Source organism: Suricata suricatta, chromosome 13 (genome assembly GCF_006229205.1).
Source record: "Suricata suricatta isolate VVHF042 chromosome 13, meerkat_22Aug2017_6uvM2_HiC, whole genome shotgun sequence".
NCBI classification, from domain to species: Eukaryota; Metazoa; Chordata; class Mammalia; order Carnivora; family Herpestidae; genus Suricata; species Suricata suricatta.
The window spans coordinates 31,973,553-31,987,616 of NC_043712.1; the positions used below are offsets into that span (position 1 = coordinate 31,973,553).

The window sequence follows — 14,064 nt, forward strand, 5'->3', positions numbered from 1 at the left end:
ATCTCAGAGGTGGATGGGGACGAGTTCACAGATCAGAATTACTGACAGAGACAGCAGCAAGGAGCTGCCACGGCACGGATCTGAACACAGGTTTAAGGACCAAATCTTATTAATGAACAAATTTCATAGAGCACATTAAATTTCCCGATGCTAATGTGTGATTAAAATGTAAAATGACATAAACGTATTCTAAAGTCACAGAGGTAAGGACCGAAAGTAGCCAGCCACATCACAGCTAGGCATTGTCAGAAGGCCGCCGAGAACTACAAGTTTAGCGTGGCCCAGCAAGTCACACTGTACCTTTAAGACTTCAGCTTTGGTGGGGCGCCTGGGCGGTTCAGCCTCCGACTCCGGCTCAGGTCATGATCTCATGGTTCATGGGTCTGAGCCCCGTGTCGGGCTCTGTGCTGACAGCTCAGAGCCTGGAGCCTGCTTTGGATTCTGTGTCCCCCTCTCTCAGCTCCTCTCCCATTCATGCTCTGTCACTCTCTCTCTCTCTCAAAAATAAATAAACATGTAAAAAGTTTTTTCAAAAGTTTGAAAGCAAATTTCATAACCTAACCCCATGCTTGAGGTGTTATCAGTGTACACAGACTTGCCAACACCAAAAGAGATTTACCTCTTTGCTAGGGGTTAAGAGAAAGGAATGACAGTAGGACATACATCTTGATAGAAAAATATTTAAATGTTTTAATTCTCTGAATGCCACGAGTTAACATTTTATGATCACCCTTTGAAAACAGGGCATTTGGGAGCAATTTTGAAGTTTTCCAAATCAGTACAAAGCTGATTAAATCCAGCGTCACTTTCACAGATTGCAAAATGACTTCCTTAGAAAAGCAAGGCAGCCAGGGCCAGGGTGGGTCTGTCACGGCACCGAGTCCAAGGGCTTCGCCACTCCTTGGTAGAGTGATGCTTTATTACATGCGTTCCTTGAAGAACCATTTCTGATGTTCTGAGTCGGTACAGAGCCGTAGTAATGGCACGAAACTGTCACTGAACGCCTTCCTCTCAGCCTGAACGCATTTGTTGGACTGCACGTGAAATAAGGAACCATCCTACGAGAGAAGAGAAAAACAAATAATTCTTCAGAAAGTATCGTTTTCTTTAAAATGTGTTAAGAGGCCAGATGACTTTTACCATTGCAGAAGTATTCACTGAGCGCCAGGTCTGCCCTGTGCTGAGGCGCCTCAGGGCAGGAGTGGACAATCGCCTGCCAGGCTCCCGCTGAAGCTGACGGGAGCGCGTCACCAAGGTCCTTGAGTCCACCGGCCGGGCAAGTGGTGCCACCTGCTGGCTGTTCTGGGGAATCCGCCAGACCCCAAGTCTCCTCCCTGCTGCTACTCTTCTTCAGGGAAATCAGGATCAAAGATCCTGCATTAAGTCTTTTGCTTCCCTTAGGTCAACTAATTCCATCCCTGGCGATCTCCTTCTCGTAGGTAGTTAAATGGGGAGACTGGGGAAACTTGGCTGTAGCCCACCCCAGCCAGAGAACAGCTGGGGGTGGGGACAAGTCACCTGAGGACATCGGTTCTGGGCGACTGTGCCAATTTCTCCATCCCCCAAAGACCCTGGTCCTCTTTAATGCCTTCCCCTTCTCTTCCTTTCCCACCTGTCCCTGAGTTAGCTCAGCCGGCCTCTCCCCTGGTCCTGGAGTTTTTTTCCCTCCACCTCTCTGCGGTAAGCTGTAAGTTCCCAGGGAACTTAATCATGGCTGGGCAAGTGATGGACCTGTTGCGGGGAAGGAGAAACCTTTGGGAATAAAGTTATATGCGGAAGAGTCTCAAAAATATTAACCCTGAAAACCCTTAAAAGAGCTCAAATGTTGCTTTCAGAGTACCATGAAAGGAAATAATTAAACACAGCATCCCCTTTCCCACCCTTCTAAGGAAACTTACTTTTCCTTAATTAGTCACTGAAATTTAAGATAAAATTTTAATGACGTTTCAAACCAATTTTATGATTTATAGCTTGCATGGCTATTCCTTGAGGGCTTACAAACAGAAGAAACGAGAGAAGGGGCTGGGGGCGGGCGCTGCAGAGAATCACAGACCGGGAATTTGCAGAACTCTCTTCCCTCTTATTTTTGATATCAGATGGGTAGCACCACGGTGCAGGCTAGTCCAGGGAGCATGCAAATTTCGCTGAGAATCATAATATTTTCGACAGGAAATGTACTCCAACTTCTAATTGTGCTTAGAATTAACCCATTTATTAGCAAATTAGACCAATCTTTCCATCCCTGGGGCCAGGCTGGGAATGAAACTTCCTGCGGAGATAACAGTGAACTCATTTCTTCTTTTGAATTATTTTCTTTGGATTTACTCCCTCAGGTGTTTTTTTTTTTTTTTTTAATTTGACAGATACACGAGTGCCGTTACGGCTTGTCACCAAGTGCGCAGGGCTAGCACCTTACGGGCCCGAAATAATACCCAGTTCCAAATCAACATCAACTACTCCGATAGAGGGCCAGTTCCATCAGAGAGATGTTCTCTTGGTGATTACCCTGCGGGTAACAACTGATCTCTCTAGAGCTTTATGGTTTCCAAGGACTATTTCTGCTGTACATCTAATCCACACTCGAGGTAGACTGGCTGCTATTATTGTTCCCATTTTATAGCTGGGGAAATATGAGGCTTAAAGAAATGGAGTGCCTTGCCCCTGGATCTAACCTCACATCCTCACACTCTGGCTATTGGTTTCACTCATTGGAAGCCCATTTTATCCTCAAGCGCGTCTGCGACACCCCTTGCTCCAGGGCGGTGGCTCATGGTCTAAGGAGGCTGGAACGACCAGATGGAGTCAAAGCACTCCTCCCAACCAACTTTGGGTCCGCAGTGAACTCCCCCGTCTCCCCCACGTGGCCACATCCCTGAGACCCCCAAGGACTGCGTCAGGGAGCATGCCTTACCTCCCCTCCCCCTTCCACGGCCCACGGACCGAGAGCAAGGAGGGCAGCAGACGGCTCCCTTACCTCCCGCAAGATGAACTTCTGATTCTCTGGGGCAGTTTCCTGGCAGAGCTGCATGTTGAGAATGTCAGTTCCGGCGTCCGCAGCGATGCAGCCCTCTGGCTGGCGAGTGTTATAGCGTATTTCATTCCGGGACGTGTACTCGAAAAACTAAAAACGGAGCAGCCAATCACACACCACTTACTCTCGGGTGTGGAAAGAGAGGGATGGGTGGACGAGAGAGCCTGGGGTGACTGGGAGCCAGGAGAAACTCGAATCCCACCCGCTCACCTCTAGGTGTCTGACGCTCCTGAGGCAGGAAGGCTTGGAAGGTCCAGAACAAACACCTCCTTCCTCTCTCTTGCCTGTGTCCTCCACGCCCCGCCCTGCTCGTCTCTCTGCCTCCCTGGGCTGGGATTCTGTTGCATTGCACAGACCTTCCAGAACTTGCTCTCCTGCCCAGCCTGAAGCTCAGCACAACTCAGACAGACGTGCCCAAGCCGTCAGCAATTGCCCTAGACCCCGCTTTACATGGCGCTATCCATCAAAACCTAGAATTCTCTTCAAGCGTTACTTCTAAGGAAGCTGTCCCACTCGCAGATCTGGTGCTTCCCCACCCGCGCCCCCTTTTTTCTGACAAGAGGTTAGTGACAGGATGACTTTACCAGCACAAAAGCAGGCAGGCAGGGGACCAGGTAACTAAACAGTAATACAGCCACACAAAGATTGTCAAGAGGCCATTAGGAATGACAGTCTCAAAGGATGTCTAATAACACATGAAAAGTACGATGAAGTGGCAAGAATGGAATATAAAACATATACACATTGTGATAATGACTATTTGAAACACATGATCCAAAGTCCTTGCAAAAGAAAGAAAGGAAGTAACTCTGTCTTAATTCTAATGGTGGTCGTTGGGTCCTGTCATTTACTTACTGATTATGTCTCAAATATTCTGCAAGAACATATAGTACATAATTCAAAAAATATATCAAATATTTATTTTTTAAAGAAACAGAGATTTCCCCTCATTTGTCTCTTTAAAGACCCACGCCAGTGGTCCCTGGAGCATGTGGGCTCCCACTGTCTGCTGTCTCTTGTCTCAAGAATGTCAACCTACAGAGACGCAGCGCCTACCTGGTTCTGACCCAGTCCGTGGCACTGGTAGAGAAGGACCTGGTGTCCCACGATTTGGTTTTCATTGGGAGGGTTGTAGTCAAAGCAGTAGTTCTTCAGTCCTCTGTTCTGGAGCTAAACAAAACATAGAGGGGGCTCTTGGGTCCAGATTTACACACAACAGATCCCACCAAGGCTCCGACAGGAATGGCTCCATTGGCGAGGAGTCGCTGAGTCGAGAACGGGACTCAGTGGTTAAGAGCTCCTTCGATTTTTGTCTTGAAAGTGCTTCCCCATTCTAGACATAGGTGAGTCAGAACCCCCATCTCCAAAGATAAATGTGAGTTGCAGAGAGATGCACTCTTTGTGGCTGAAAGCTCTTATCTCTCCACTTCTCAATGGTGCAGCCTTATTGCTGCCCTGGTCTGTGCAGAGGTGGGTCGTTGCCTCACCCCTGTACTAAGGGCCCCCACAAGTAGGCATCTGCTAAAGATACCCTGTGGGGGAGACTCACCATGTCCCAGATGAGAAGTCCACCATTCTAGACTACGGAAATAGCACAACACAGAGTGGATGACTGGCCCAAGGTCACGCAAGTGGAGACGCCTGAGTCTGAATCCAGGAACTCAGACCCCAAGTCCAGTGCTCTCCCCATCACTCAGTGCTGCCTAATCTAACGTCATCTCTAAGGAACCTCTTAGATCTAAAGCCCTTCAATCATTCTAGGAGAAAAAAACCATGCTCCTATCTCCCTTTTAGGAGCCTCCAAGGAAAGACACACACCTTCTAAATCCCTTTCTGGAGAGTTCAAAAACCCCTCAATGAACTCCGTGTGAACCTCTCTCCTGCCCTGACCCTTCTCCACCCTTGACTAGCCTGTTTCTGAAGATAAGACTCAGCTACACCGAGGGAAGATTCCACAATCCAATCCACTAGCTCCCAAAGCACAGAAATCCATGTTCCTGAAGTCCCTTTGCTTTGTGAAGAAATCTGGGAACAGGAGACGGTTAGAATAATCAGAGCATCTTAGATTTGGAAGGGCTCAAATGTCACCTAGCCACGCAGTCTCCACGCTTGACCACCAAAGGACCATGACCTCAAATAAACTCCCTATGTTCAGAAAGATTTGAAGGAAACTGAAAAAAAAAAAAACACTAAAAGAAAGGTGGGAACCTCAAAAAATTAAAACTGATAGGGCGCTTGGGTGGCTCAGTTGGTTAAGCATATGACTTCAGCTCAGGTCATGATCTCAGTTTGTGGGTTCAAGCCCTGCATCGGGCTCTCTGCTGACAGCTCAGAGCCTGGAGCCTGTCTTCAGATTCTGTGTCTCCCTCTCTCTCTAAATGCCTAATCTGAATAAAACATTTAAAAAGTAAATTAAAATTAAAACTGAGATAAACTAAGCTAGCTGTATCAAGCTGGTGAAACAGAAAAAAGAATAATATTAAATGACTTTAGAATATTCCATGCTTGATTATATTTCCTTAGTGAACTATATTCTATAAACAGAGTTTCAAAGAAATCTTAAACCTCATTCAGAATCACAGTCAGTGGTAATACTGTATTATTATTTTGAAACTATTTTAAATATCTTTTAAGATAAAGCAAATAAGTAATATTTAATCTTTTTGAAACTAAGATTTTTCAGTGTAAGAAAAAAGAAATACAAGTATAATATCAAGGAAAAAAATCCTGTAAGATTACATCTGAATTTGAGGTATCAGTATGGGCTCATGATTTGTTTCTTCAAAATATGCATTTCCTTTCTCTACCCACTGAGAAACTATAGTGCCATGCACCCCACATGCACCCTACTGACCACTTGAAATGTGACCAAGTCCAAACAGATACGCAGTGAGTGTAAAATACGAACATATTTCAAGATACTATGAGAAAAAGAGGTAATGCATCTCAATAAATTTTTACATCGACTACATGTTGAAATGATAATATTAGGGATATGCTGAATTAAATAAATTATTAACCTCACTTGCTCCTTTTTAAAATAATGGTTCCTAGGGGCACCTGGGTGGCTCAGTTGGTTCAGTATCCGACTTCAGCTCTGGTTATGATCTCGCGGTTTGTGGGTTTGAGCCCTATGTCAGGCTCTCTGCTGTCAGTTGGAGCCTGGAGCCTGCTTCAGATCCTCTGTCCCCCTCTCTCTGCCCCTCCCATGCTTGTGCTCTCTCTCCCAAAAAAATAAATAAATAGGGGTGCTTGGGTGGCTTAGTCAGTTAAGTGTCCAACTTCAGCTCAGGTCATGATCTCACAGTCTGTGAGGTCCGTGGGTTCGAGCCCCATATCGGGCTCTGTGCTGACAGCTCAGAGCCTGGGGCCTGCTTTGGATTCTGTATCTCCCTCTCTCTGTGCCTCCCCCACTTGTGCTCTGTCTCTCTTTCTCTCAAATATAAGCATTAAAGTTTTTTAAAATAAATAAATAAACTTTAAAAATAAAGTAAAATATAGTAACTAAACAATGTCTAATTACTTATGTGGCTGGCGTTATATTTCTGGTATAGAGCATGGTCTAGAGACAGAGACCAGCGCTGGCATCCCAACTGTGGGCTCCAAACACTGCTCCCCACTGAAAGGCTCAGGGGCTCCGGGACAGATGGCAACAAACGCAGAAAATAAGCATGGCCAGCATCACGGGGGCAATCAAGCCACTACAGGGGGTCGAGATCCCAGAAGTCAAAATAAAGAGGTTCTCACTAGCTGAAGATGGACAACCTGAACAGTTACAAAAAACAAAACAAAACAAAACAAAAAAACAAACAAAAAAAACCCCAACAGACGAACAGCAGCACCCTGGCCATATAAAACCCCACTGTTTTACAGCATTGCTCAAGGAAAGATAAAGCCAAAAGCCAATGAGCCAACAAACAAACAAAACAACACCATCAGTAAAACTGGGGGAAACTGAAGCACCAACTCTTACTCTGAAAACAGGCAAATAAAGAAAAGGACTTAAAAATTTGTTATACCTTTTCTTTTAAACAATTTTTAAGTTTATTTTTTTATTTTGATAAAGAGAGCAAGCAGGGGAAGGGCAAAGAGAGAGAGAGAGAGAGACAGAGACAGAGACAGAGACAGAGGGAGAAAGAATCCCAAGCAGGCTCCACACTATCAGTGCAGAGCCTGATGTGGGACTCCATCTCATGAACTAGAAGATCATGACCTGAGCTGAAATCAAGGGTCAGATGCTTAACTGACTGAGTCACCCACGCGCCCCCAATATTTGTTATGCCTTTTCTGAATGGACACTAAATTTCACAGATACCAAATGGTCCCAGTTAATAAAGGAACCTTCTTCGTTACAGAAACATCTCAGCTAATAATGTGGAAGAAAGGAAAGGATTGGAAAAAGCACCATTTGACAACACCACTTGAGGTTTGGGCCTGTTAATGATTATCAAGAGGAAGGAGGTGGACGTGGCCCCTGATGGTGGCCGGTCCCAGAGAGGCCCCATGGACCCGCTGATCAATCACATTGCTAGAAGCAGGACGACCAGCGGTTAGGTGCTCTGTGATGCTGCACCAGGGGTGGAAAACACACCTGTGAAGTGTTCTTGCCATAAAAGGCCAATGCGTCCAATTCCAATCAGACCTTTGGGTCTCACTTCTATTTTAAGAACTATGGGCAAGGGAGGCACAATTTGGAAGACACCATGAGGAAGCAATTAGGTAATGCCAAGGGTAAGACGTGCTACTGGACAATGGATGCTGGGTTTTTTTTTTCAACAATTTCAGTAAAAGTGGAGAGAGGGGAGAGGAGAGGTCTGCCTTAATGAAGGAGACGTGGGAGGGAAGACGTGGCAGCCAACCACAACGTGAGACCTTGTCTGGACCCCAGGTGGAAAGAGCCAGTTACCCCACAGAGGTGTGAAAAAGCAGGGGAATCTGGATAAGGGCTAGATGTTAAAGGACACCAAGAAATTACTGCTCACTTGATGGGCTGTGATAATGGTCTGTGGTTTCAGAAGACACGGTCCATATAGATGTGCATGTGGAAGCAAACAGGAATGAAATGACAGGATGCCTGGGGTTTACTTGAGCAAAGAAAAGCACGAGAGGATGCAGCAGAGGAGACAGAAAGCCGGAGAGGCAAAATCATCAAAATTCTAGAAGCTCTGGGACAGGGTTCATTACACCCTTCTCTCTGCTTGAACCTTTCCATGACAAAGACTGGATTTAATGCTTTAATGTTCTGCTTTGTATTTATCAAAGACTTCCCGAATGGAACACGGGCACTTCTGAGCAACATGACACAGCAGAGGACACTTTCCTAGGTTGGTGTCGTTCCTCCCAAAAGCCAAAGGCACTGGACATTTTGGTAGGCTTCATCCCAGAGACATTTCTTTTGGGTTCTTTGAAATAACCGACTCTTCTCCCTCCACTACTGCCTTTATCAATCCCTGAGTTGGGAATTATTAACTGGTCCAGCCATCTGAAGCTTGAAGTAATGTGAAACCAGACATGGGAACACGAAGTGAGCCTCAGTTCCTTCATCTATAAAACGAGAGGTTATAGTCACCAACATGGAGATGGCTTCTAGTGCTGCCATTCTGGACTTGAGGCCCAGACATGGGGAGATGGAAAGACAGTGGATGAAAGTGGGGAGCGGAGCAGGGGTGAGAAAGGCTAGCCGTCCCCACGAAGGGCCCTTTCTTGGCCAGGATTTGTTGATCAGGAAAGCCCCTGCCCACCACAGGCCCACCTCACTCACCATGCCAAAGGAGCCAGGCCTGTCTTCAGGCACGTGCAATTCTGGGTACACATTCTCCAAGAACCACCTGAAGTCCTTACACTGGAGCTTTGCACGGAGCTGCTTCCTCTCTGTCACGTCGCCAAAGGGTTCCTGAGAAAACGGCAGGAGCAGTGAGTCCCTGCAGGTCACGTGCTTCCTATCAAAGCCTTATCTCCACAAATGCCCGCCTTCCTCCGCAGCAGTTACTGAGCACCCACCGTGTGCTGGGCCCTGTACAGACCGGTGCAGCACCCTGGCAGGAGAGACGGTCACACAAACAACTGCATTCTCTGGTGCTCTCGCTATAAGGAAGTGCGGCCAGGTGCACAGGAAGGTCACAAAGCACCTGGTAATGAAGTCAGGGAGCCGGGTCCTGGGGCTGGACGCAGGCATCTGCACCATCAATGTGTGTGTGATCACAGACCAGCAAACATCCGTACAGTACATATACCCTGAGGTTCTGAATGACTGTTAGTTTCTGAAAGCGTTCGGTTTCAAACACAGGTGAATAATCTCAATGTTTTCATGCATATAGACCTTATATGCTCAACATACTGAAGTCTGCATACATGCTTACAATGGTAAGTGCCAAATGCTGTAGTGATAAATACTTGTGAAAGTTTAGTTTTCTGAACAAAACCGATAGATTAAGAACTTCTAAATAATTGGGGCGCCTGGGTGGCTCAGTTGGTTAAGCTTCTGACATCAGCTCAGGTCATGATCTCACGGTCCGCGAGGTCCATGAGTTTGAGCTCGATGTCAGGCTCTGTACTGACAACTCAGAGCCTGAAGCCTGCTTCAGATCCTCTGTCTCTCTACCCCTTTGTCTCTCTCTCCCTCTCAAAAATAAATAAACATTAAAAAAATTATAAACTTCTAAATAATTAAACAAAGCAAGCATCTACTTAGCATAGCCACGAGAGCAATGCCGAGTGCTACTACTGTCCTTGCACTATGATGTTAAAGTATTAAAATTTAACAGCCTAAATACGTAACAAAATGGTAATGACATGAAAATGTTTGAGCAAAATTTCTAATTTTTACTTCATTTCCCAGAGGGTCTTCCTTTGATGTGCCTCGTCTTCAACCAGATATCCATGTTAACACTCGGCCACGGGCGTCAGGCAAAAGGTGTATCTGGGGCCCCTCTAATGTGTCATTCTCTGGGAGCCCTCAGGAAGAGAGAGCTGTGGGTGCCAGACTGGGCAAGGAGAAGGAGCAGATGTTTCCACCTTGCAGTCTTGGGCAGGACAGAGGAAGCAATGACCCTGGAGCCCAGAGGCAGAGAGGAGCCTAGGGGAAAGTCAAGGGCAGGTCCACAGGGCTCTGCAGAGCAGGGAGCAGGCTCCATGCACCCCAGGCTCCGTTCTGCCCATATCACCCCCAAGACCTCAGACAAGCTCTCTGAGCTTCAGTTCTGGCATCTAAAAAATGGGAATTAGGGTGTCTAGGTGGCTCAGTCGGTTGAGTGTCTGACTGCTTCAGGTCATGATCTCGCAGTTCATGAGTTCAAGCCCCGTGTCAGGCTCTGTGCTAACAGCTCAGAGCCTGGAGCCTGCTTCCGATTCTGTGTTTCCTTCTCTCTCTGCCCCTCCCCTGTTCACACAATGTCTATCAAAAATAAATAAACACTAAAAAAACAATAATAAATAAAAAATTAGAATTTCAGAGCTATCCTAAAAAGCTGCTATAAGGATTCAGAAAAAGAGATTTTCGTTTTCATTTTAGTGTATGTTGGTGCAGAGTGGGCACTACATCTGGGGGCCAGTAGAGCTGGCCAGTGCAGAGGCAGTGCACCTCTTTGCTAAAGCTTATTTGTAGCCTTAAAATCAATACCTGTGGTTTCGTACCACCACTGTCATCTTCAGACACATACAGAGAGGGGTGAAAAATCTGAGTCACCCCACCTGACGCTCCTAGCTGAGATCATGTCTCAGTTCTCACACCGTGAAGTGTCCTGTGTACCGTCCACCTAGTGCCACATTTTTCAGGCTCTGCTGCTTCGTGTGGTGACTTGTTTAAAAGACCCCCAAGCATGGTGTTTCTCGGGGCAAGAGGCTGTGCTGTGCCCAGGGGAGAGGGTAGGTGGATTAGGTACGTGTTACCAGGCTGTTGGCCCTGAGTCCAAGGTACAGAATCTTTTAATAGAAATATACATAAAACCAAGTTATGTATTGAACCGTTGGCAAAAATGTCAACCTGCAAGAGGCCTGAAGGAACCTACTGCTGTATTTCCCCAAGAAGCAGAAGCTCGGTAGTTTTGAATTCAGTGTTTGCAGTGACGACACAGACCATAATTACTGTAAATAATGAGAATCAACATGAATGCATTAAGTGGGGAATAAAGTCTTCCCAGACTTGTATCTATTTCTGGAACCAGGCCCACGATGGTGTGGGGGGGTGGGCAGAATCAGGGGCTTTTGTTTAGATGAGGTCAGCTGGGGTGCAAGGGTGCAGCCGGGGAACTCACCAGGCGGGCATGAGGGTTGCGATGGTAGTAGAGTTCCTTAAATTCATCCATCCACACTTCAGCTGCGCGGACGCTGTTGGCCAGAGCCTTACTGCGGGAGTAGGGAGCTTGCTTGGGGAAAACGTGGCCAACGTGAGAGCACGGGTGTGTCTCCAAGGTCCCACCGCACTGCCAGATCTGTGCATAGAGCAGGGAGGAGGCCGGGCGGTTGAGTGGGGGGAGAGGGCAGGGTGAGCTGCTGGTCCACAGTGCCTGCAGCAAGGAGGCCAGGCACACAGACATCATGACGAACCAGGGCCTCACCCTCCATGGGGTAGGAGGCCACCTCCCCAGCACATTCAGGACACAGACTGCAGTCAAAGAGCAGGAACACAGCCCCAAAGACAAACAAGCCATCAGAAGCAAGAGCCCAAAGTCCATGCACTAGAGCTCATGCACTTGACTCTCAGGAGCACCCGTGGCTGACCTCACTGGGGACCCATTACTCATTATGTAAAACACAGGCTCGTTACCTGATCTCCTAGCCACAGAAGATAGGAAAGCAGCAGGGAAGAAGAGAGGTTTGGAAGGGGGAAAGGAAGAGCTTCTAGAGGGAGGCAGAGCAGCCTGACACCTAGGGAAGAGGCAGAAAGACCATTAAAAGCACATCCTAAACCTCAACGGGCTGATTTATCTGAGACCATCTCATGCTGGGGCAGGAGGCCGTGAACACCCCACTGATGTGCGACCAGGGATAGTATCTGGTACTTATAATGGGGGTATGAGTCCTCAGCAGAGGGTCAATTCATATTAACTCTCTCGAAGCAGGAAACCATATAAAATACTAATGAAACTTAAAATTTTCTATTAGAAAATACAGGTATTGGCAGAAAATGTTGATACTTAAAACGCAGGATTCAGTCAACTGGAAAACCCACTGAAATGCTAGCGGCCTCTCAAAGGGGCATCCATGGGCCGCGACCAGCAGAATCAGTAAGTGGGCTTGTCCCAAAAAGCAGATTCCTGAGCCCTACCAAAAATCTATTGAACTTGACTTTCTGGAGACTGTACCTATACATGTGCCTTTTTAAACAAGTTCTTTGCTAAACAATGCTCATATGTGGCAAAGTTTGAAAGTCACAGTGCTAAACAGGTTATTTCATTAGTAAGTATGCAAATCAAGGCTCCAAACGATAGGTCTGGGAAGCAGAGGCCTGGGTGTTAGCCCCGTCTCTGCCACTCACTGTGTGGGCAACCTTGAGCCAGTCACTTGCCCTCTCTGGGCCCCAGTTTCTCCCTGCTAGAGTGAGAGAAAAGAACTAGGTAACCTGCAAGGCCCTTCCCTGCCCCAAACCTATGAAAACTACAGATTTTCAAGAGTTCAAACAAGAAGGCAAGCAGAGGATGTGCACACCACTGCTATCATCTTTCAGGATCGTTAGATAAAAACAGCCAACATGAAGGAAAAGTCTGCCAGGTCCTCCTAGCAAATCCCATCATTCCCAGAGAGAGAGAGAGAGAGAGAGAGAGAGAGAGAGAGAGGGAGGGAGGGAGGGAGAGAGGACAGGTGAAGGATGAGTCCAAAGAGAAGACTGGAATACTTACCCTAAAGGAGAATTCGAGGTTTTCTCCGCCCCAAACTTCCATTCCTGTATCATAAGACCCCAGATACTCAAAATATTTCTTACTCACAGCAAACAGCCCTCCAGCCATTGTTGGAGACCTAGGAGAGTGTGATAACCACAGCAGGTGAACGCCTGTCCACCACGAGCCCTCCGTCCCTTCCTCCCCCCGCCATCTCTAAGCACATCCTGACTTAACGCTCTGTACCAGGACTTGCTCGAGGCCTGGAGGCATATAGGTGCCCTGTGGTCCCTGCCCTGGGGAGGCTCACCAACATCTCAACAGGCAGCGCCTTGTGGGCACAGAGGGGAGGGCATGGGGCGGGTGGGTAGGATTCAGTTTCCCAGAGGAAATGGGGCCTGAAGAACATGGGGGAGTTGGCAGAGAAGAGGAATGAAATGTTTCTCCCCGAAGATACCAGCATGAGCACAGGCCTGAGGGCGAGATAAACCATGTACCTCTAGAAGCACAGACGACACGGAGAAGTTGAGGAGAAGACATGCTCCCCAAGAGGATGGCTAGTGCCAGGCTGGCGGCCTTGGTCATGTGGTCTCAGGGCAAGCACAGATGCCCACTGGAGCATAGAAGACCACAGAAGGCAGCTCCCATCTTAAAGCTCCCCCAGGAAGTATTCCTTTCCTGCATGAGTGGCCTCCCTCCAGGACCCTGAGGGCCAGTTTCAGCCTGCTTCTCCAGCTAGCCTTGTTTTCTGCCCAGCAGATTCCTCTGGTTCTAGAAATGGCCCAAGCCTACCATCCTACCACAGCAGAAAGCTGAAAGGTCAACACACCAAGAGATGCAGGTGCCCAGGAATGTATGCAGAAGTAGAGAAACTGCCCATCATCAAGAGTCTAACTGTTTAACAGTTAGTGCTTCTGGGCCTTGCCAAAGTATTGGCTTTCCCTGCACTCCCAGCTCTGGGCCAATGAGCAAAGGACAGCAAGATTCCCTGTGGAAGGAAAGGCTCTAGACTATAAAGCACTTATATGTGTTTCATCCTAAAAATCTAAGGAGTAGGCAGGGTTGATATGCTTGTACCTATTTCACAGGTGAGGAAACTGAGGCCCAGGGACATTTCAGGAAGGGAAGGGGAGCTGGCCATGACACCCCTGAGCACATCCCAGGCTGGATGTGTGACCTTTGATGAGATCCTTCCTATTCTGAGCTTCAGTTTACAAA

General features: G+C 47.4%; 1 protein-coding gene across 1 annotated transcript in view; it reads right to left on the reverse strand.

The window, feature by feature from the left end:
• Positions 1-664: 664 nt before the first annotated feature.
• The window catches only part of GALNT12 (polypeptide N-acetylgalactosaminyltransferase 12), a 38,322-nt gene continuing 24,922 nt past the window's right edge, over positions 665-14,064 (reverse strand). Inside the window, exons 7-12 of the mRNA XM_029919648.1 lie at positions 12,868-12,985; positions 11,284-11,460; positions 8,793-8,924; positions 4,088-4,201; positions 2,975-3,121; positions 665-1,058 (exon numbers count right to left, since the gene is read on the reverse strand). Coding sequence (XP_029775508.1) covers positions 921-1,058; positions 2,975-3,121; positions 4,088-4,201; positions 8,793-8,924; positions 11,284-11,460; positions 12,868-12,985 — 826 coding nt within the window. The 3' untranslated portion in view covers positions 665-920. The remainder of the gene's footprint in view (positions 1,059-2,974; positions 3,122-4,087; positions 4,202-8,792; positions 8,925-11,283; positions 11,461-12,867; positions 12,986-14,064) is intronic.